Below are 21,763 nucleotides of genomic sequence, written 5' to 3'. Positions count from 1 at the left end.
CTTCATTCCTTAGCACAAGCTACTGTGGTGTTCTACATCTGCTCCGTTACACTAGAACATAGCCGGTTTCTCTGAATACAGTTGCAGTCATGTACATGAGTATGAACCAAGTAACCAAAAAAATTACCCAGAGACCAAAGGAAATCACTTTGTAGAAGACAGAGATAATTGGACGCTTGACTGAAGAGAATTCTATTTCTCTGGGTATTTGGTAAGAAGTCCATGCAAGCAGATGAGTCATTAAGTAAGCTTGAGAAAGACTATGAAAAAATTTATAGACTCAGATTTTTAAAAAATTAATCATATTTCTCAAATATCTTCTGGGCTTCCCAGGTGGTGTTAGTGGTAAAGTACCCGCCTGCCAGTGCAGGAGACATAAGAGATGAGGGTTTGATCCCAGGGTTGGAAAGATCCCCTGGAGAAGGAAATGGCAACCCACTCCAGTACTCCTGCCCGGAAAGTCCCATGGATAGAGAAGCCTCGCAGGTTACAGTCAACAGGGTCACAAAGAGTTGGACATGAATGAAGTGACTTAGCACACACTCCTATCTGTTTAATCATATGACAGTCCTTCAAATGGACTGAGGCAGTAAATGCTGAACTGCTTAAGCCCACCCAAAATTATGATAAAGTGAGAGCAAATCTATAGAGCTGCAACGTACCGGCCCTGAACAACAACTGAAGTCCCTGTTTCTAGTGTAGTGCTCTTAAATGGAAACATTCTTTGGAAAAGTTGGATACTTTCAGAATGTGGGAGAGAAATGGGTCCTGGCCCACCACTGTTAGAAACCCGTGTGGTTTGGTGGTGTCCTAGAATTGATACTGGCCATCCCAACTTGATCTCCCTGGTGACCAAGGCTAAATATGGTTGGCTAAGGTGTCAAGGAGGTGATGAAGCCTTTGTAGCCAAACTATTTGAATTTATATTAGCCAATGTTACAATGAACAGAATTCACCAACCACAGACAAATTAAGAAAGCAGAAACATTTCAACATAACCATAACATATAAGAAATAAAATGTTTTCTTTTCATCACTATTTTTGAGATAGTTCTTACTTGTCACTATGTAGTTATTTAGGCAGAAAGGCAAATAGGTGAAAGAGTTAATTCATGGTTGAAGTATGGCCTCTGGGTTAAACTGCCTAGATTCAATTCTCACACTTTTCATGCAGTAGCTGAGTGAACATGGGCAAGACATTATATATGCTTAATAGTTAAACTTTCCTCTCTGGACTAATTAACAGGACCTACCTGAAAGGTTGTTTTAACAATTAGATGAGTTAGACAGAAAAAAAAAAAAACAATTTAATAAATTGTGCTGGAACAACTGAATATCTAGATGCAAAAGAATAAAGTTGGATTCCTTCCTCATCCCATAAACAAAAATGAACTAAAAAATGTATGAGTTAAAATGATAAGATTCTCAGGATAAAACATAGGAGGAAATGAGACTTGGGCTAGATAGAGATGTCTTACACATGACCAAAAGCACAAGTCACAAAAGAAAAAACTGACAGTTTGGAATTAATCAAAATTGAAACCACCTGGGTTTCAAAGAACGCCAATCAAGAAAGTAAAAAGACAGTCCACAGAAAGGGAGAAAATATTTGCAAATCATATATCTAGGAGATCAAAGAATTCTTACAACAAAATTAAAATACAACATCCATAATATAATAATACAAATAATCCAGTTATAAAATGGGTAAAGGAGCTAAATAGACATTTCTCCAAGGAAGATATACAAAAGGCCAATAAGCACATGAAAAGATGCTCAGCATCAGCAATCAGGAAAATGCAAATCATGACCACAATAAGCTATCACTTCACACCCACTAGAATAGCTATAATTTTAAAGACAGATAGCAACAAGTGCTGGTGAGGTAATACAGAAATTGGGAATCCTTATACACTGCTCAGAGAAGGCGATGGCACCCTACTCCAGTACTCTTGCCTGTAAAATCCCATGGATGGAGAAGCCTAGTAGGCTGCAGTCCATGGGGTCGCTAAGAGTCGGACACGACTGAGCGACCTCACTTTCCCTTTTCACTTTCATGCATTGGAGAAGGAAATGGCAACCCATTCCAGTGTTCTTGCCTGGAGAATCCCAGGGAGGGGGGAGCCTAGTGGGCTGCCGTCTATGGGGTCGCACAGAGTCGGACACGACTGAAGTGACTTAGCATAGCATAGCATATACACTGCTGGTTGGAATGTATTAATAAAATAGTGCAGCCACTATGGGGTATAGTCTGGCAGTCCTGAAAAGATTAAATAGGGTTACCATACCACCCAGCAATTCCTCTCATAAGTAAAACCAAAAAGAAATGAAAATGTATGCCCATTCAAAACCTTGTACAAGAATGTTCAGAGCAACATTATTCTTAATTGTCAAAAAAAAGCAGAAGCAGCCCAAATGTCTATTTCGTGATGAATGGATAAATACAAAGTGGTAAATCCATATAATGGAATATAATGCATAAACAAGAAGCATACTATGTGTTCCCATTTATATGAAATGTCCAGAATAGACAGCTCTATAGAGAGAGTAGATGAGTAATTGCCTAGTGCTGGGAGGGAGTTGGTATGGGGTGGGGGGGTGGGGGACAGGTTAGGGAGTGACAGCTAACGGGAACAAAGTTTCTTTTGAAGTCATATAAAAATGAGCTAAAATTTATTGTGGTAATGGTTACACATATCTGTAAATATACTCAAAACCACTGAATAGTGTGCTTTAAAAGAAAATTACATGGTATGAAAATTGTATCTCAATAAAACTGTTATATTAGAAGGAAAAGCACTTAAAACAATGCCTGATGCACTGTGTTTTATACATATTAGCTAATACTATTATATATGGGATCAAAGCATCTCAGAGATTATCTACTCTAATCCTTTTAATGTTACAGATGAAGAAGGGCCACATGGCTGACTTACTGTACATGGCTAGGAGGCAGGAGTCAGTCCTAAACCAGAAACTTTACCTAGATTTTGTCAGTATGGTCTCTGGGACCCCAAAGTTCTCTTCCAAAAATCTGAAAAACTGACCTTGGGTCAAAAGTTCCCGTATCTGAGAAAACTCTAGCCAAATCAGTTCTTGAAAATTAAGACAAGATTTATGCTTTAAAAATAGAGATACAGGGCTCTTTTTGGAAATAACTAGCAAATTCTTATAAAAAGTCTACCCAACGTAGGGGTAAGGGGGTGCAGAGATGGATGTGGCTTAAATGAATAAGTTACAGTGCAATCACTTCTTTAAAATGTTCGAAGGTTTTAAGGGAAAGGGAAGCAGACAAGTCTCCAGACCTGTGGGTGGGATGGGTGTAGCTGACTTATGGAAAGGCTCACATGACTGTACTAAAAGGAGTCTGCTGCCCGAAGCCAACTCACATCCTTAAAAGGCCAGAAAGAAAGAAATTAAACTCGGAAGGAACATTTTTAAGACTGTGCTGTTCTAAAACCATGGGCCACATAACTGATAAACGATGACAGGGAGGGTGGGGAGCAGAAAAGTGTCTTTTGAACTTGTCATCCCACACAGATAGCAGCATCTCTCAAGAGTGCTTCCATATCTTTTCATTTTTAGTCCCTAGGAGGCGTGACAGTGGAAAGACTTGGTGCAGAGGCTCAAAGAGGAGAGCAGAAAGGGGGAAGCTGAGATGACACAACTGGGATTCTCCCAGGCCAGGCTGAAGGTCCTTAGGAAGAGCTTCCGTGCACAGGGATAAGAGAGTGAAGAAAACCCAGGGATACCTGAAACTGGACAAAGGCACCAAAGGTAAACAGCTACAGGCTACCTTCTCTCCCTGCTCTCTGGAAAGAAGCCTGTTAAAAGAGCAAATTGGTTCCAATTCCATCCCACTGGTTTCCTTGGCACACTTCATCCATCCTCTGAATGGGCTCCAGTGAGCTCACTGACCCCATGGGTGGCCCGTGAATTTTAGCCCCATCACCCACCCAGGCTGCTGTTCCTAGCCACCTCCCTCTGTATCTCCCAAATGAGCTCTACTTTCCTTTCTAACTTTACCACCTAAGAAGTCAGAGAAATGAGTAAAGGGATTCAAAAGAAATAATTTCTAAACTTTTTTATTTAATTACAGAATATAGGAATGCTCTTCTCTATCACATCCAATTCATTCATTTGTCAAATATTCACTGAGTCTCAATTTGTGCCAGGCACGAGGTTGGATACTGGGGTGGGTAGTTAAGATGAGAATATCTACTAGAAAGGATGAACAGGCAGTTTAATTAAGTGTTGTGCTAGAGGTACATAGGTTGTGAAAGATCTTAAGAGAGTCTCTAGTCCCCCCAGGGGTGGGGAATACAGAAGGCATTTCAGTGAAATAGATGCCTTTGGCATATCACAAGGAATAAATTCTATACAAAAAGGCAGGGTGGGAGGGGGAGGTAAGTGATAGAAGGCTTAGGAGATAGCAGGGGCAAAACTGTCAAGCATGGGAGGATACGAAAAACTTGTAGGAACATCAAGAAAAACTGGACTCAGGGCCCAAACTAAAGGGGCTAAAAGAATGCGCCCTGCAAAACGGTATGATAATTTCTGCATCTGCTCCAGAGAAATCTGCCAGAATATGATTAGTATAATACCCCAGAGAACGTCACATGCCTTGTGCATATGAGAATGCAAGAGGGAATTATTTCTAAGAGTTTTTAAGCTCAGCAACTGCAGAGCAGACACAAAAGCCACAGAATGTGGCTAAGCTTTATTTTAATGATATAGGGATATTACATATAATCAAGCCTGTAAAGTATAGGGGTGATTTACAAAGGATAAACCTTCTTTGTTTGGAGAGAACAGATTGGGCAGCTTTTTATGAAGTTTAAAAATCATAAAGGAATAAGGAGGTACAGGAGAGAAAGAAAAAGGGAAAGCCCATCAGGGATTGTCCAGTCCAACTGTGAACTCGCAGGCAAAGCCAGGAGATGCAAACAGCACACTGCTATTTCTTAATATATCCACAGGCATACAATCAGCTTAACTCATAAACCCCAAAATACTGGGAGTCAGTGATTCAAGTATGTATCTTCTATTTTGTTCTTTAGCTAAAATTATTCTAGCTGAGTACTCCTCCTTACAGTTTCTGCTAAAAGCTTTACCTAATGGAAGGATCTGGGTTATTAACAGTTGCTGAACCAAGGAAAAGATGAAATACAGTTCCTTGGTTTCATTCTATCAGCTCCCTCTTGAATATATTCCTTTTTTCTTCCTTCTATTGAGAAACATTTCTTTCTTTATTACTCAGGATGAGTCATATTTACAGTTTTAATTCCCCCATCAATCTTAAAATAATACTAAAATCATCTCAGTAACTACAGTGCCCTTTGCAGGAAAAGAACTATATCATAACCATTCAAATATAATCACTAACTTATGTGGGGTTCACTGAGTTTTAGAGTTGAAAAGAATTCCAATTCTTTTTACTCAGTACTAGTGTAAACCAGTGCAGAAGGAGAAGCTAGACCAAGTCTAGCAGATATGTTACCAGGAAGAAAATAAGACCAAAGTTATGCTCTCAGTACTACCGTACTACACTAAACTCGGCCTGTAAAGTCAGAAGGCGTGTGTCTATTATATACCTGCCACGGTTTCCAGGTGCTTGGGATACATCACCAAACAAAAACAGAGATCCTAGCTTTTACTCTGGAGAGGAGAAGAGGCAGAAGAATTTGGAAAGACAGACAATAAACAATAGACATAATGAGGTAAATTATATAGTGAAAATTACACAGTAAGATGACAAGCGTTACCAAAAAAGAAAAGGTACACCAAGGCCAGAGATGAAGGCGGAAGGGAAAGGTTACAATCTGAAATAGGGTGATTAGGGCAGGCCTCAGTTAAAACTGCCAAGATTTGAAATGTGGTGGGAAGCAACCATCTGAGAATTGCAGAACCTGGACAAAAGTGACTTTACCTGTCACTGGCTTGGTTTCTCCATCTTTAGAATGGAAATAATGATTCTCTTCAAATAAGGGTGCTATTTACATTGAGATAGTGATTGCTATTTTAAGTAACATTTTAGTCTCTTGACTAGTGTTGGGGGCAATGCAGGAGGGACAGAGAATAGTATTTCCTTATAAAAAGGACTCTGTAAAAGAAAATCATCTCCAGACATATTTCCCTATGTGGAAATAAAGTTAATACTTTGCAAACTCCACCTGGGACATAAAAACAATGAGCATAAAATCTTACACATTTTATAAATACATATTTATTCACAGTGTTATTGCATCATCTATTGGTTTTAATTCTTTTTTAATTTCCTTCTATATATTGTCCAAGCTGACATCATCTGTTTCAGATCATGAGACCCTGAAAGGCAGCAACTAGCCTACTTTACTATTTTTAGATATCTGCATGATGCCATACGCAGCCTGTAGGCATGTGCTCAGTCACTCAGTCATATCCGACTCTTTGCAACCTCATAGACTGTAGCCCACTAGGCTCGCTTGTCCATGGAATTTTCCAGGCAAGAATGCTGGAGCAGGTTGCCATTTCCTACTCCAGGGGATCAAACCCGCATCTCTTGTGTCTTCTTTATTGGCAGGCAAATTCTGTACTACTGTGCCAGCTGGGAAGCCCATACACAGGGTGGCATATAACAAATACTATCGATCATAATTAGAAGTATGTCCTTTTTATTTTAACATGAACCTACTTTTTTTAACCCATACATCCCTAAACATTTAACAAAAAGTCTTAAGACATTTCAAAGTACCTTCAGGGGCAGACAAGCAGTTAACATTTGGCAACAACCTGCCTGGATTTCAGGACTCGGCCTAACCACATGTCATCTGTACAACTTTGGGTAAACTGCTTCACATCTCAAAACTTGAGTTGTTTCACCTGGGAAAACTTGAACAATAATACCTATCCCCAACGATTTTGTGTACTAGAGCTAATGGCTGCAGAAGTACCTGGCACAGTGCCTGACTTATAAAAGGCATTAAATAAATGTCAGTTTGCTCTTTGCCAAATCTTCTGCCCCCAGCCTTGCACCCCCATCCCAATCCCAAACACACACACATACACACACTTCATCAGTATATTAAAGAAAAAAAAAAGTCTTGCTTTAAACTATAAGTGGAGTATAAGAGACAGCCAAGACGTCCTTACTCCATCCCACCAGCCCTGGCAGCCTCTAGCTGTGGAATCCCTGGTTATTTCCTTTCTCAAGGAGGAGATACTATTCTGGTTTGACAGATCCTTTCCTGGACACACTCTCAGAATTCCCTAAGGTTCTTATCGTGGCTAATGGATAACAATGCAGAGGCTATGGGAGTGAATAATCACTCTCTCCCAGCTAAAAACTTCCTTTATTGACTTCTCTAACTTCCCGTTAGTACTCTGCTGCCAAATCAACCTCCTGTCCTAGGCAACTATTAAAACTAATTTTCTTGAAACTAAAAGACACGTTTAGTGGTCAGCAATAAATCGCACTAACCTCAATTACTAGCCACTTAGGCTATTAGAATACCAGACTATTAGAATATTCACAAAATTAAATTGTTTACATTTCTGTTTCCTTCTTTTAACCCTTAAAATGCAAACAAAAGCAGGAGTGAAGAAAGATACCTTTTAGTTATTCCTTCTACAAGATAATGTGGATGACAGTAATATTAGGTAAATAAATATTTTGTGTCTAAAATGACAGCAGTATCTACTCTTCACTGAAAGAGAAACTGAAAGCAAGGCAATTAAACAGTTTGTTTTTGTGGCTTATGGTTAAGTGGTATCTTTTTCTATTAGGTGGCAGTGTCTTGTATTGTGTATTCCAAGTACACAGGATGGTGCCTAGAACATAGCTGGCAGCCAAAAAATTTTAACTGAATGAAATGAATAAATTACCATTTGCTTTTATCCTGAAGACCAATGTATGACCTTTAATCCTCAAAAGAGAAAACACACGATCCCACTACATGTGACGCATATCCACAACACCAGAATCTAAGATTCCTACTCCAAGAGAGGCTAGAACAGCTTTTTGAGGCAATTCTGCTTACTCAGCACGTTATTCCCCCTACGGTTTTTCACTCTTTTGTTTTTGCACTAAGGATATTTGTATAAAAACAGAATCTTTGTTGCTTAGTAATTCATCTGCTCCAGCCACTTGTGCTCTGTTCTCAATCAAAATTCTCAGTTTTTGGCCTCCTCATCAGTTTTATAAGGAGTTTAATGAACTGGCCAGCCTTGCTCCTTTTTCCATCCTATGGAACAATGGGCCCCAAGTTCCCACACATTACTCCTCTTTTGCTTCCATCTTGGGTTATATGTCATTGTGCCATACATAATCTATCAGTGCTCATCAAAAAGTGCTCACTCGTTAACAGAGCACTACCACCACGCCAGCTGCAAAAGGCTTCAGCTTCAAGTCTGGGTAGGGCTACCCCAAAGTTAGAGAGGGTTCTAAAGACCAGAATTTCAAGGAAAACTATAAAAGAGTAGGGGGGTGCAATCAGGTAACTAGTAAAATAATCCATTATTCCATCAGAGGTAAAAGCATATAAGAAAGTTGATCATTTATTATTACTATCAATTCAGTTTGAAGCATTTTATTAATCACACATATTAATTTTTCAATGTCTAATTCTCCTTATGTTCCTTTCCATTCTATAGACTTATCAATCTTTTCCCAGAGCTCTGTTTCTCTTATTTCTCACTGTTCCTCCAAAAAGGACAATAAACAATTTCCAAGTCACTCATCATCATAAACTCTGACATGTTAAATTACCCCCTGCTCAGTTTATGGACCACACTGGGCCCATAAAACTCCTCTCTCACCAGCAAACCACCCCACACAACAGTCTCACTTCCCCTTTTCCGCGCGGGGAAGGACACTTCCTCAAGGAACGCTGAACCACACCCCATCCCCTTCCTTCCCGCTGGAGGTGCACCCCCAAGCCAGGACGCCAGGGAGACTCCTTACCTGGAAGGCAGCTGCACTCAAAGGTGAAGTCACCAGCCTGCCGGCAGGTACCTCCGTTGACACAGGGGGAGGGTGCACAGGGCACGTAGGGGCTGTCACAGTGCTGGCCTGTGAAGCCCTGGGGGCACTGGCACTGATAGGAGCCTGGGAGGTTGAGGCAGGTGCCGCCGTGCTGGCACAGTCCTGGAATGTCACACTCATTGACATCAGCCTCACATTTCTGCCCTGTGAAGCCTGCGAGGCACGTGCAGGAGAACTGGTTGGCCACAGTGGTACAGGTACTTCCATTTGCACAGGGGTGGGACAGGCAGGCATCCGTCCACTGGCACAGTTTACCTACAGGAAAGATAACAGAAGTAAGCACTGCCCACAGAAATGGGTGTCAGCCCCATCCCACCCCCCATCTCCCACCCAACAGGCGACGTTAAGGCCATTGCATGGAGAATCCCTAAGCTCTCTGAACTGTACAGGAGCCCGTATCAGAGCCTCCCCAAGTTCATCGGACAGGAGCACTCTCCAGGGCCCTTAGCTGAGACACAAAGACTCAGTGAAGCACAGGAGTGACTGTAGCTGAATCACAGGCAGCTACAAGAATCCCTGCAGCACAGAAGGGTCTGGATCCACCTAGTGTCTCACACCTCTATTTCTGCCTAAGATACTCCTCTGTTTGGAAGGCCGTCTTCCTTGTTGTTCACCCAGTGGGCTCCACTGTCTTGACAACTCTACTCATAAGTCACCACTGCCATAAAGTCATCCTTAATGCTCGACTCAGGGACCCAACCCCCCCCCCGCTCCCTTTCCCTCAAACACACACCCCTACGCATGCAAACACATACCCCAAGTTTGCTGTTTTCTTTTATTGTCACCTGTCACACGAGCAGGGCTCCGATCCCTAGAGTAGGCTCTCAAATCATGTCTTTTGAATGAAAATAAAGTGTACTGATATTTTCCACAATACACTGTGACTAAACAGACCTCTTAGATGATAAAAACAAGTCAATATGACTTCTGCTTCCCTTAAACACAACACACACGCACACGTATTCCGGGAAACATTTTGTTAATTGTGGTCTTGACAAAAATAGTGCTGGATGTGTTTGAAGAAGATGAAGAATCTCTGGCTTCTTAAGCATGAAAAAAAAACTAGAAGCTGTCATAAGAATAAAGATCTAGAAAGGCAATTCTTGTGGACTCTCTCACGTAGGAAAGCACTAGAAAGAATCAGGAAGACAGTATTCGATCTCAAGGAATCAAAACAGATTATCTGAGGTAGAGAGAGAGGGGGAAAAAAATAGTCCTATGCTACTGGTAAATTCGGTATTCTCATGGCTTTCTATTTTCATGAGTTCGAGTTTTTTCAAAACTAAAGATCTGAGAATCCCCTGAATGTGTTAATACTCCAATTGGTTGTCTAGGTAAACATCCAAATCTTTGACCCCACCTCCCCATAGCAAAGCAAGTAAGAGTCATGACAGATTCTCTAAAAGGGAGAAAGGTGACACATGAGTACACAAAAGTACTCTCTGTCTACCAGGAATATCAAATCAAAGGGAAAAGGTGAACCAAAAATCCAGGTACAGCATGTATACTTCAGGGAAGACAGAGTGAAGGAACCTTCATTTTTCTATTTTCCTTTGTTCTACTGAGAGTACTTACCTACAGTGGAGAACAGATAAAAATGGTTACTTCTGCCAACAGTGTATTTCAGAGTATTTGCCTCCAACTGAAACAAGAAGGTTGCTGACCTTGGTTTCCCATATATGTTTTGTACAAGCACTAACCTTCTGCCTCTCTTTTTTTCATCTGAGTGATGTGAGCTCATAAGGTCTGATGAGGTAGGGTAGTGAGCTATCCCTAAACTAAAAGGGTAAGCTTGACCTGTGGTGGTTCCTAAAGTGGTAGATGGAAGTGGCAGATGTATAAAGATGATTAGCACCCTGAGGACCACCAAGAAGAGATCTTTTTAATAGCAAGGAATCCACTTTAATTTGAGCATTATTTCAGAATAACGTTTTAATTATGAAGAAGGTATCACTGCCGTTTCCACTAGTCAGGATTAAAATCTTTTAAGTGGATATGCCCTCCCTTGCCTTGTGGAGCAAAACAACTTGAAACTGACAATCAGGAAAAATTATTCTCTCAACCACCCAATCTCTTCAGTGACTCACAGTATCAATGCTGTCACAGTCATGATGGAGATATAACTGTAACACCTTTTAATGAAAAACCAATAGAACAAGCATTCCAAACTGAATGAATCAGTCTAGTTTTCTGAGTGTGTTTTTCATTTTCTAATTAGATTTACAGAATTGTTGATATACTGGAGGACAAAACAGTGAATAGTTCTCCTTTTCACAACGAAGTTAATAAACACTTATGGTTAATTTTGAATAAAGCTCAGACCCACCTGTGAAGAACTTATAATACAGTCAGATGAGAAACACGTAAAAATTAATTACAACAAACTATGACACATAAAATAATAGAACACAGAGACTAACTGTGTAAAGGAATCATGAGAGGGTCACTGAGAGGTTACAATAACATTAGGCAATCTCCAAATGTAGAAAAGGGCATTCCAGCAAAGGGGTATGCAATAGCATGGAGGCAACAGGAAGTATGACATTTTCAGGAAATGATGAGAACGCTGGCGTCACTAAAGCGAGATGTTGTGGGGAGGTGAGGCTATAAAAAGAAGCAAGGCCTAGACTGTGAAGGGCTGTGAAAGCCAAGTAAAAGAGTCTGCAGTTTACTCTGCAGATGATGGAAAGTCACTAGGCATGGTAAGCAGGTAGGTCTGTGAGAAGATTTGCATGTATAATTAAAGATGTGGCAATGTGACAGGTAAACAAGATGGGGAGAAAGTAAAGGTGAGGAAACCAATTAGGAAACAACTGCAGGAGTCCAGGTGAGAAAGGACATGAATGTCAGCTACAGAGCAGAAGAGGAAATGGAGGGGAGTAGACAGGTGAGAAGTAACTCAGATTAAAATGCATGCCTGAGTCCACATGGGGTACAGATAAATGAGAGGGAGTTTCTAGCTTAGGGTATTTGGAGGGTACACTGGTGTCACTATCTATATCGACATGTTGAGTTTCCGGTACCTGTTGAATTTCCAAGGATAATATGCAATAGATAGTTAGAAATACGAGCCTGAATGTCAGTGTCAGTGTGAAGCAAAAAGGATGATCGTGAGAGTCATCAGCAGGGGATGAAGATGATGACAGCTGAGGAAACTGGAGAGAGCGAGATTCCCTGGGGAAAGCTGTCATATGGCTCAAAACAGGGCTCAAAACAGAGTTCCAAGAACAAAAATTAAATGCATGAGGACAAGGACAAGACAACGGAGAAGCAAAAGAAACAACCGGTTTAGAAAACCAGAAAAGCCAGTGCCCTGAACGTCTGGGGAGAGGAGTTTTTAAGAAATAAGTTATCAGTAACACTAACAACTTTTCTCCCAGTGACAGGGCAGTAATTATGATCCCCAGTCCTGATATATACACTTCAGTCAGCCACTGCGGAGTATTTGACCCTTTTGCTTTCTCTTTCTCCCCTTTCAAAAGGAAGTTAAGGATAGCTGACTGGAACATTCCAGTTCCTTCCCATAATGATAAACATGTACTATAGAGGGAGACCCTAAAGGACCAGATGATAGTATCTAAAAGACACTAAATGGAAGTACCTGCTGAGAATACGAAAATGTGGGCCTGAGTCCCACTGGTTACCTGTAAAACCGACTTGGCAGGTGCACTCATAGGTGTCCCGGCTAAGCACGTGGCAGGTGCCTCCATTCAGGCAGGGCTGAGACACGAAGCAGGGGTGAGTAGTGGAGTGCTGGCAGTCCTCGCCCGTGAAGCCCAGGGCACATCGGCACATGGCTTTCCCCAACATAGCCTGGGCCACACACGTCCCACCATTCTGGCAACGGTTCTTCTCACAGGGGTCTCGATGCTGACAATATTCTCCCAAGAAGCCCTCTGGACATCTATATGGAAAAGAGAGGAGTCCATGAAAACATGGACTTCTTATAAGTCCACAAACTTACAAGATAATGCAGTTCATTCAAGAAAATACTGGACTGTGAATTGAGAAACCTGAAGGCACAATCTATAAGACTGTCTCACTTTAGGCGAAGTGTTTAGTACTTAACCACATACTCTCATGTCTTTTTGACCTTGATCCTTATTCAGAGGCAAAATGCAACCATAGCCTTTTTCATGTAGGCGCAGGCTGGTAGGCGGTAACTGCACTGTTTTGTTTAGCATCGTGGAGACTTGTCTTCAAATTCAGTAACTTTCTCCTTTTGACTAAGTCAATTGATAGAGTTAAGACACGCATGATAATGCATGGACTGATCCCCTTACCCTCTCAAATTTAAAATCTGTAAAATATCGGGTGGCTTCAATTAAGCACTAAGGAATAATAAGTTTTTCTTATTTCCACTGAGACATCAGTTGGCCCATATCTAGACTTCTGGATCATGTTCAAGGGGTCAAGACTGTGACAAAGGAAAAGGAGGTACAGGAATGGGGAAGAATTCAAGAGACTTTTCAGAAACTTAAATCTGCAAAGATATTGGTAGCAAGCACCTTTCCTAACCAAAAAAGCAAAGCATAACTTTAAAATAACATTAAAAATATGTAAGGCAGCACACAAACACCAAAGTGAAGAAGGGAAAACAATTCAAGAACAACAGTCTACAACATGTCCCACATATTGAGAAATCTTTTTACATGCCACCACTGATTTATAAGATGCACAACCATCCCAAAATGTGTGTAATATTTATAAGAGTTTTCTCCAAACACCATAAAAAAGGCATAGAAAGTCTCTATTTTCATAATGATAAACAGGATCTCTAAGAAGCGTTTAAAAGGAACAAAAAGTCTTTGATTCTAACTATTTTGCCACTTGGCTGTCGCCCCAGATACTTGGTTCAACCTATTTCTCCATTTGACTTTTTGGAGGATAGAAAACTAACTACAAGGCTGTTCCACCATTACCTTGAAGATAATACATTTAAACCAAACTAAATTCTCCCCCTCAAAACCAGCTCCTTTTGCATCCTCCGAAGCTCAGTCACTGTGTCTTGACTCTCCCAACCACTCAGACTTTGAGCCCTGGGGTTCTGTTTCATTCCTTCTTGTCTTTGCCAACCTGTCCACAATGTTTAGTAGCCATTGGTTGACCACATAAGGTCTTTAGAGGTCATAGTTTTGAGGAAAGAAGGAGGACCAGACAGAATGGTCTGGTGGGGACTAATAATCTGGGGACTAAGACAGAACGGAAGAGGAAAGAGCGCTAGTAAGTAGCTTCGGTGGCAGTGATGGAGAGTCCCAGCCTCCTCAATCTTTTCTCAGAGCTCTGTACAGCAAGCACAGCAGAACCAGGAGCAGCTAGAGCTCTGAGCATCCTTGGGAACAGGTAAAGCTAGAGAATGAGAGGCAGTGAGGGAAGGGCACAGCACTGAAACCAAGCATGGCTAAAGTTTCCAGTGAGGAGTATCCACCTCCTATCATCAGAAGGCCTATCTGGAGTCCTGGTGCTATGACCTTGAATAAATAATTTCACTATCAGCTCTTTCACATTTTAAATAGTTAATAAAGCTACCTCCATCATGAGTCTCTTGTAAGAACTGAACAAAGTATGTGAAAAACTTTAAGTTTTGCTAATGAAAAACATTTTTTTCTCTCTTTGCACTTACTGAGGAAAATATAATGCTTTATTCAAATCACAGCTTGATTTTATAATAGAATAGGTTATTTTCTAATTATTTTTTTAGTAAAGCAGCAAAAATTGCCAATGTAGTATAGCTAAAATTAACCATATTATTAAAAGCATTTGCAACTTATTTGAGAAATCTGTTATGGATGATGTTAAAACTGCAACACAATTCTCATTCACGGTAACAGTCCTCTGGGCATTAGGCTTGGCTGACAACTTCTGATTCTCCCATATGGGAATTATTTACCTTATAAATAATGACAAACTTTTAAGCCTGGGTGGGCTTTGCCCAAGCTTTGCTACCATCATCACCACCTCCCCAACACTATCATGTGGCATCTGCTCAGAGAACACAAATTCCCTTAAATATTAGCTTCATAAACATAACGAAAGCATAAGGTTCCCAGGAAACAAAAATGAAGCAATATGGAAGATTCTAAAGTAAAGTGAAGTCACTCAGTCGTGTCCGACTCTTTGCAACCCCGTGGACTGCAGCCTGCCAGGCTCCTCCGTCCATGGGATTTTCCAGGCAAGAATACTGGAGTGGGGTGCCACTTCCTCCTCCAGGGGATCTTCCTGACCTAGGGATCGAACCTGGGTCTCCCACACTGCAGGTAGTCTTTTTACCATCTGAGCCACCAGACAAGATTCTGGAGCCAAACAAAAGTATTCCCAAATTATCTGTTACTAAGGTTTAATCTACATTGTTGCTTCCTACCACTAAAGGAAAAATGTTTCAACTAAGATATGTTTAAGAAACCAGTAAAAATAGAGGTGACAACTACCGCTTGTGAGTCTGCTTTGGTCCATTGCTTGTTCTTTTTTATGGCCTGAGAGCTATAAATGATTTTTCCATTTTTTAATAGTTGGGGGGAAAATCAAAAGAAAATAATATTTTATGACATTTGAAAGTGAAAGTGAAAGTGAGGTTGCTCAGTGGTGTCCGACTCTTTGCAACCCTGTGGACCGTAGCCCACCCGGCTCCTCCGCCCATGGGATTCTCCAGGCAAGAGTACTGGAGTGGGTTGCCATTTCCTTCTCCAGGGGATCTTCCCGACCCAGGGATCGAACCCAGGTCTCCCATATGGCAGGCAGACGCTTTAACCTCTGAGCCACCAGGGAAGCCCGATGAAAAGTATGTGAAATTCAGATTTCAGTGTCCACACATGGACTCTTGTTGGAACACAATCATACTCATTCATACAGGGACCGTCTATGGCTACTTCTGCATTATAATAACAGGGTGGAGTAGTTGTGATGAAACCATATGGCTCCAAAAAGTATTTATATCTGATGCTTAACAGAAAAAGTTTGCCAACTCCTGAATAACAGAATATATGAAGGCTAATTCTATATACTGGAGAAGAAAATGGCAACCCACTCCAGTATTCTTGCCTGGAGAATCCCATGGACAGAGGAGCCTGGTGGGCTGCTGTCTATGGGGTCGCACAGAGTCGGACACAACTGAAGCAACTTAGCAGCAGCAGAATTCTATATATAGCATTCAAAATGCTTATTAATAATGATGTTGATGATGAACATATTTTCGTATCAGCTTCCACAAAGAATATTACACTCGTTCATTCATGCAACAGTTACTAAGTGCCTATTAAGTATCAGGCACTGTTCTAGAGCTAGGAAAATTCTTGAACTCACAGAGTTTAAATTCTAGTAGGAGAAGACAAAAAGCAAAATTAATAAATGAAATCTATAATTTGCTACGTGGAGTTAAGTGCTAAGAAAAACAATAAAACAAGAAAGAGGCATAGGAAGGTAATGAATTCGGGATAACAGAGGTACATAAATGAGGTGTTTCAGTTAGAAATAGGAAAAGCAGAGAGCCTCACTGAGAGGCACATTTGAGTCAAGAGCTAAACGAGGGAAGAGATAGCTCAGGAGGTATCTAGGGAAAGCATGTTAAAGGCAGAGAGAACAGCAAATGCAAAGGCCCTTAATAGGGAACAGTCCTAGCATGGTTGAGGAATAGCCAGAAGACCTCTGTGGTTCGACCAAAGGGATTAAGAAAGAGTAGCAGAAAAGAGATTACAGTTACAAGTAGGAGGCAGATCATGAGGAGACTTTAGGCCACTGCAAAGAAGGAGTCAGGGTCTTACTCTAAATGAGATAATACTAAGACAGGATGTACAACTGACTTATTCTCCTGAAATCCATCTATAGAAACACAACTTATTTTTATGGGAAGCTAGACTCACTTCTGATATAATAATAAAGACTTTCTTATTTAAAATGTTCTAGATAGCTAGACATCAGCCTATTCTTTTACCTTAAAACATGTACAAGTCTCTTTTAATCTCCATTTTTCACTAAGCCTCATTTCCCTTTCTAAATACTTCCTTCACAAACAAACTTCTATAACTATCGCCTAATTTCACAGCTATTTTCCCTTTCTTTTCCATCTTATTTGTTCCTTTGCAGTAAAACTTGCATTCTTCTTATTGGCCAGAAAACATGTCCTAAGAGCAATGACCTTTCCCTTGTCCAGTTCAGTGGTCTCACCTGAGATTTCTTCATAAGGAAGTTCTTAGAGGAAGCATTGCTGGCCATACCTCCATCACTCTAACTGGTTTACATTTGGTTTCTGTGACTCCCTCTGTACTTCAAAGCCGGGCAAATTCTTAATTTAGATTCTGGAATCCTCTTCTTCTTCCTCCCCATCAATTTACGGCCACTTGAAGTTTAAGTCTGGGTTGGACTGCTCTTTCCTCCCTTATGCATTTGTTATTTTGGTTGTTGTTCATTTAGTTTAAAGCAACTACCTTCGTGTATCAAGTGCCAGTTTCATATGGTCAGTTTACTAAAAGTCATCTACTTACCCTAACATATCCTGCCAATACCTGAAACTACATTTCAAAAGTACAGTCATATTTTCAAGAAACTTAATTTCTCCATTTTTCTAAGGCTTCCATTCACCATCTCAAAAGTTACTTTTGGTTAATCCTTTTACATTATACATAACTTATGACTACGTTCTGAAGTCTTGTTAAACTGAATTCCTATAGTACTTATCATAGACACTCACTGTCTCCTTTCTGATAAAAATTCTGATTAATTAAAAAGCCTCAGGTCAGACACCTTGTCACTGGCTTTTCCCCCCACTTCCATCTATCACTGTATAATAATAAGAGAACCATGGGATTCAAGACATCCTAATGTAATTTCTACCCAAAAAGATAATTCTTTCTAAAATATCCCTGAAAGATGATCACAGCCTCTATGTGAATAAAAGCAATTAAGTGTGATGTCTAAGAAACAGAATTTAATAAATACTTGAAGTTATCTTCTTTCTACTATTAAAAGTGCAGACACTAGAATTAGATCACCTGGATTTCAATCTCATTTACTCTGAGAGTGATCCTGAGCAAGTTATTAAACCTCCTTGTTGTAAAATAAAAGTTAATAACAGTACCTACCTTGTAGGGTTTAAAATACTTGTAAAGCACTTAGAACAGTTATCTAGTGCATAGTAAATGCCAAGTATTTGTTAAGTAAGACAAAATATTGGCTCACTACTTCAACAACAGAATTGCCTTCAGTGTGGGTAGACCTCATTGTCCGGCAGCCTTACTTTCTGATGTCTTCAAATTCTGCCTTCCTTCCTAGGTATGTATATACCAAAAAGGATAAAATGTAAATCAATGCAAAAATTTGTAAAGAATGTTCGTAGTAGCATTATTTATAATAACAAAAGTGGAAACAACACAAACATCCATAGCTGATGAATGGGTAAATAAAATGTGGTATATCCATACAATGAAATATTATTTGCCATAAAAAGGAATGAAGATTTGATACATGCTGTGATATGTATCAAACCTTGAAAATATCATGCTAAGCGAAAGAAGCTAAATACAAAAGGCCACATATTGTATAATTTCATTTTTGTGAAAGATCAAAACAGGCAAATCTATAGAGATAGAAAGTAGATTAGTGTTACCAAGAGCTGGGAAGAGGGGAACTGGAGAGGGACTGCTAAAGAACAGGGAGAGTCTCTGGAAGGTAATGAAAATGTTTTGAAATTCTATAATGCTGATAGTTACACTTAACTGTGGATATACTAAAAACCACTGAATTGTATATTTCAAAAGGGTCAATTTAATAGTATATGAATTACTGTTGGTGGGAATGTAAATTGGCGCAACCATTATGGAAAACAGTATGGAGGTTCCTTAAAACACTAATAATAGAGCAATATGATGAGCAATATGATCCAGCAATTTTACTCCTGGGCATATATCCAGACAAAACTGTAATTCGAAAAGATATATGTACCTCTGTGTTCATAGCAGCACTATTTACAACAGCAAGACATTGAAGCAACCTAAATGTCCACCAACAGATGAATGGATAAAGAAGACGTAGTATATATAAATACATGATGGAATGTTACACATAAAAGAGGAGGACATGATGCCATTTGCAGCAACATAGATGGACCTAGAGATTGTCATATTGAGTGAAGTTTGAGAAAAACAAATACCATATGATATCACTCATATGTGGAATTTATTATATGATACCAATGAACTTATTTACAAAACAGAAACAGACTCACAGATGTAGAAAACAAATGAAAAGGGAAAGAGAGTGGGGAAAGAATAAATTAAGAGTATAGAGTTCGTAGATACAAACTACTATATATAAAAATAGATAAATAATAGGTCCTACTGTGTGGCACAAGGAACTATACTCAATATCCTATAACAAACCACAAGATAAAAATATATATATATTAATATATATATAACTGAATCACTTTGCTGTACACCAGAAACTAACACAACATTGTAAATCAACTATATACTTCAATAAAAAATTTTAATTAAAAAAATTTTAGTATGTGAGTTATATCTTATTTAAAAAAATAATTCTGCCTCCCTATAATTTCCATTTCTGGCTATGCCTGTCCTCTAGAACAAAAAGGAACAAGCTTCTCTTACATGTGGCCCTTCAAGAATTTACAGGTAATTATTTTGTTTTCTCTTTGTTTTCTTTTTCCAGGATTCAATGCTTTGGACTATTCCAGACTTCTTCACCATTTTAGTGGCTCTCCTATGCTTCAGACAACAATAGTAATAATAATAAGAGTGACCAACATTTTTGAAGAACTTACTATGTATTATGTATTTGCTAAGCATTTTGTTTTTATTACTCCCTCTAACAGTTATGCTATAGCATTATGTCCATTCTGTATGTGAGGACCTTAAAGCTTAGAAAGATGAAGATTTCAGAGCTAGTAGATATTAGAGGCAGATCTCAAATGCAAGTATGATTCCAGAGCCCACATACTTCAAAACTGGGCTATCTGCCTACCCCCAACTAGATGATTCTAGTTCATCAAAAACGTCTTTAAAAGATAGGACCCAAAATTGGGGGGGGGAACCCACATAATACATATGTCCTTACCACTATAGCATAGAGTTGGACACTATTGTTTCTACTATTGCTGCTTAAAGCTGGGTTCACTTTTATAAAAATTACAAAATCCAGATTCAGTTAAAAAGTCCACACTTTTTTTCCCACATGAACTACTTTTATGCCATATTCAGCCCATCCTGTATTAGTACACCACGTTTTTTGAATGCAATAATTGGTCCTGTAATTTCTTTCTTTTCAACATGCTGAATCTTTACCCCAAGTTTTCTTTATTTAGATAACTTTACACTTTATTCATATAATCACAGAATTTCAACACTGCACCAAATCTCAGAAGTCAATTGGTCTGAACCTCTGTTGTACCGATAAGGACACCAAACTGACCTGCCGCAAGTTTGTCTGTAGACCCAGCAATTTCCCCTAGTTTTGGATCACCTACAACTGTACTTCTATCTTTACCTAGTCTTTATCAAAATATAAAGCATCACTTAACTGAAAGTATTCTATGGAGTCTTACCCCAAGATTGGCTCCTATTCAGTCAGTTCTATTATCGCAATTACACCAGCATTCTGTCTACACCTCTTCATTAAATTCAGGGAGAAAATTGCTCCCTGAAAGTAAGCACACTACTTAAAGAATGATCCTTCTCAAGTATAATTTTGATCATGTCACTCACTTTTCTGCTCAGAAGCTAGTTTCAGTGCCCAGCCCTTCTTATGGCCTATTTGTCTGCCCTACTCCTATCATCCAGTCTACTCCTTAGTGACCCATAACTTAAGCACTCCAGATTATTTCCATACTCAGGTCTACTGTTCCTTATATAAAAATCTTCTAACTAATCTCCAGTGAGAGGTACCACATTTTACCATCTGATATGTCTCTAATTTATTTTCCTTTCTTCTATCCTTGTTTCAAAGATCTGTTCAAAACCTATATCCTTTACTAAGCTTTCTCCAAACCATCTCACCCTTCTCTGATCTAACAGTAGTTGTACTCCATGTTACATATTACATTATTTCTACCAATATGGCTCTTCTTCATTAAGCCATAGTGAGGTCTTCCCTGTGTCTCTTTCAAACTGATATTTTTGTGGGGAAGAGCAAGTCTTCAGACCCTGGGGCGGTTGGCTTGAACACCATGACCACCTATGTTGCAACATCCCCTCTCAACCTCACGTGGGGCTCTGCCTGGTAGAACACAAGGCAACCAAAAAAACCATCCTGGGGTTCAAGGTCATCCCTCACAGCTCAGGGGTGAATATGGACACAGGAAGAAATTATGGACATAGGAAGAAAAGGGAGAGATGGGTAAGTGAGACAGCCAGAAATAAAGTACCCCATCTCCTAACACAGAAGATCTTTCAACTTTGCAAATCCACATTCAACTGTAATAGGAGTACGCCATATGCCCTGTTAGTGGGAACTGGGACTCTCCACTGAAAACAAGAGATTAAAGAGCTCTCTTCTCGAGATGGCTCAAGTTGACTTTATTATCCAAGTTCCCTTACAAATCTATAGTTCTATTAAGTTACCCCAGTACCATTTTTGGAAAATAGCCTATATCTTGAACTAAAGGTGTATGTTAAAAAAAAAAAAATCTTCTAAAAATATAACCAAAAAAAAAAAACCCTCTAAAAATTGCATTTGGTTCCTGAAACTATATGAATGCCCTCCTCTGGAGGAAATTTATAATTTATTTAAGTA

General features: G+C 39.6%; 1 protein-coding gene across 1 annotated transcript in view; it reads right to left on the bottom strand.

Moving 5' to 3' along the window:
• The window catches only part of NOTCH2 (notch receptor 2), a 178,105-nt gene that overhangs the window by 84,018 nt on the left and 72,324 nt on the right, over positions 1-21,763 (bottom strand). Inside the window, exons 3-4 of the mRNA XM_040230917.1 lie at positions 12,667-12,926; positions 8,942-9,277 (exon numbers count right to left, since the gene is read on the bottom strand). Of these exons, the coding sequence (XP_040086851.1) occupies positions 8,942-9,277; positions 12,667-12,926 (596 nt within the window). The remainder of the gene's footprint in view (positions 1-8,941; positions 9,278-12,666; positions 12,927-21,763) is intronic.

The sequence above is a fragment of the Oryx dammah genome, unplaced genomic scaffold (assembly GCF_014754425.2).
Source record: "Oryx dammah isolate SB20612 unplaced genomic scaffold, SCBI_Odam_1.1 HiC_scaffold_28, whole genome shotgun sequence".
Taxonomy (NCBI): Eukaryota; Metazoa; Chordata; class Mammalia; order Artiodactyla; family Bovidae; genus Oryx; species Oryx dammah.
This window is presented reverse-complemented; position numbering and strand designations above follow the sequence as displayed.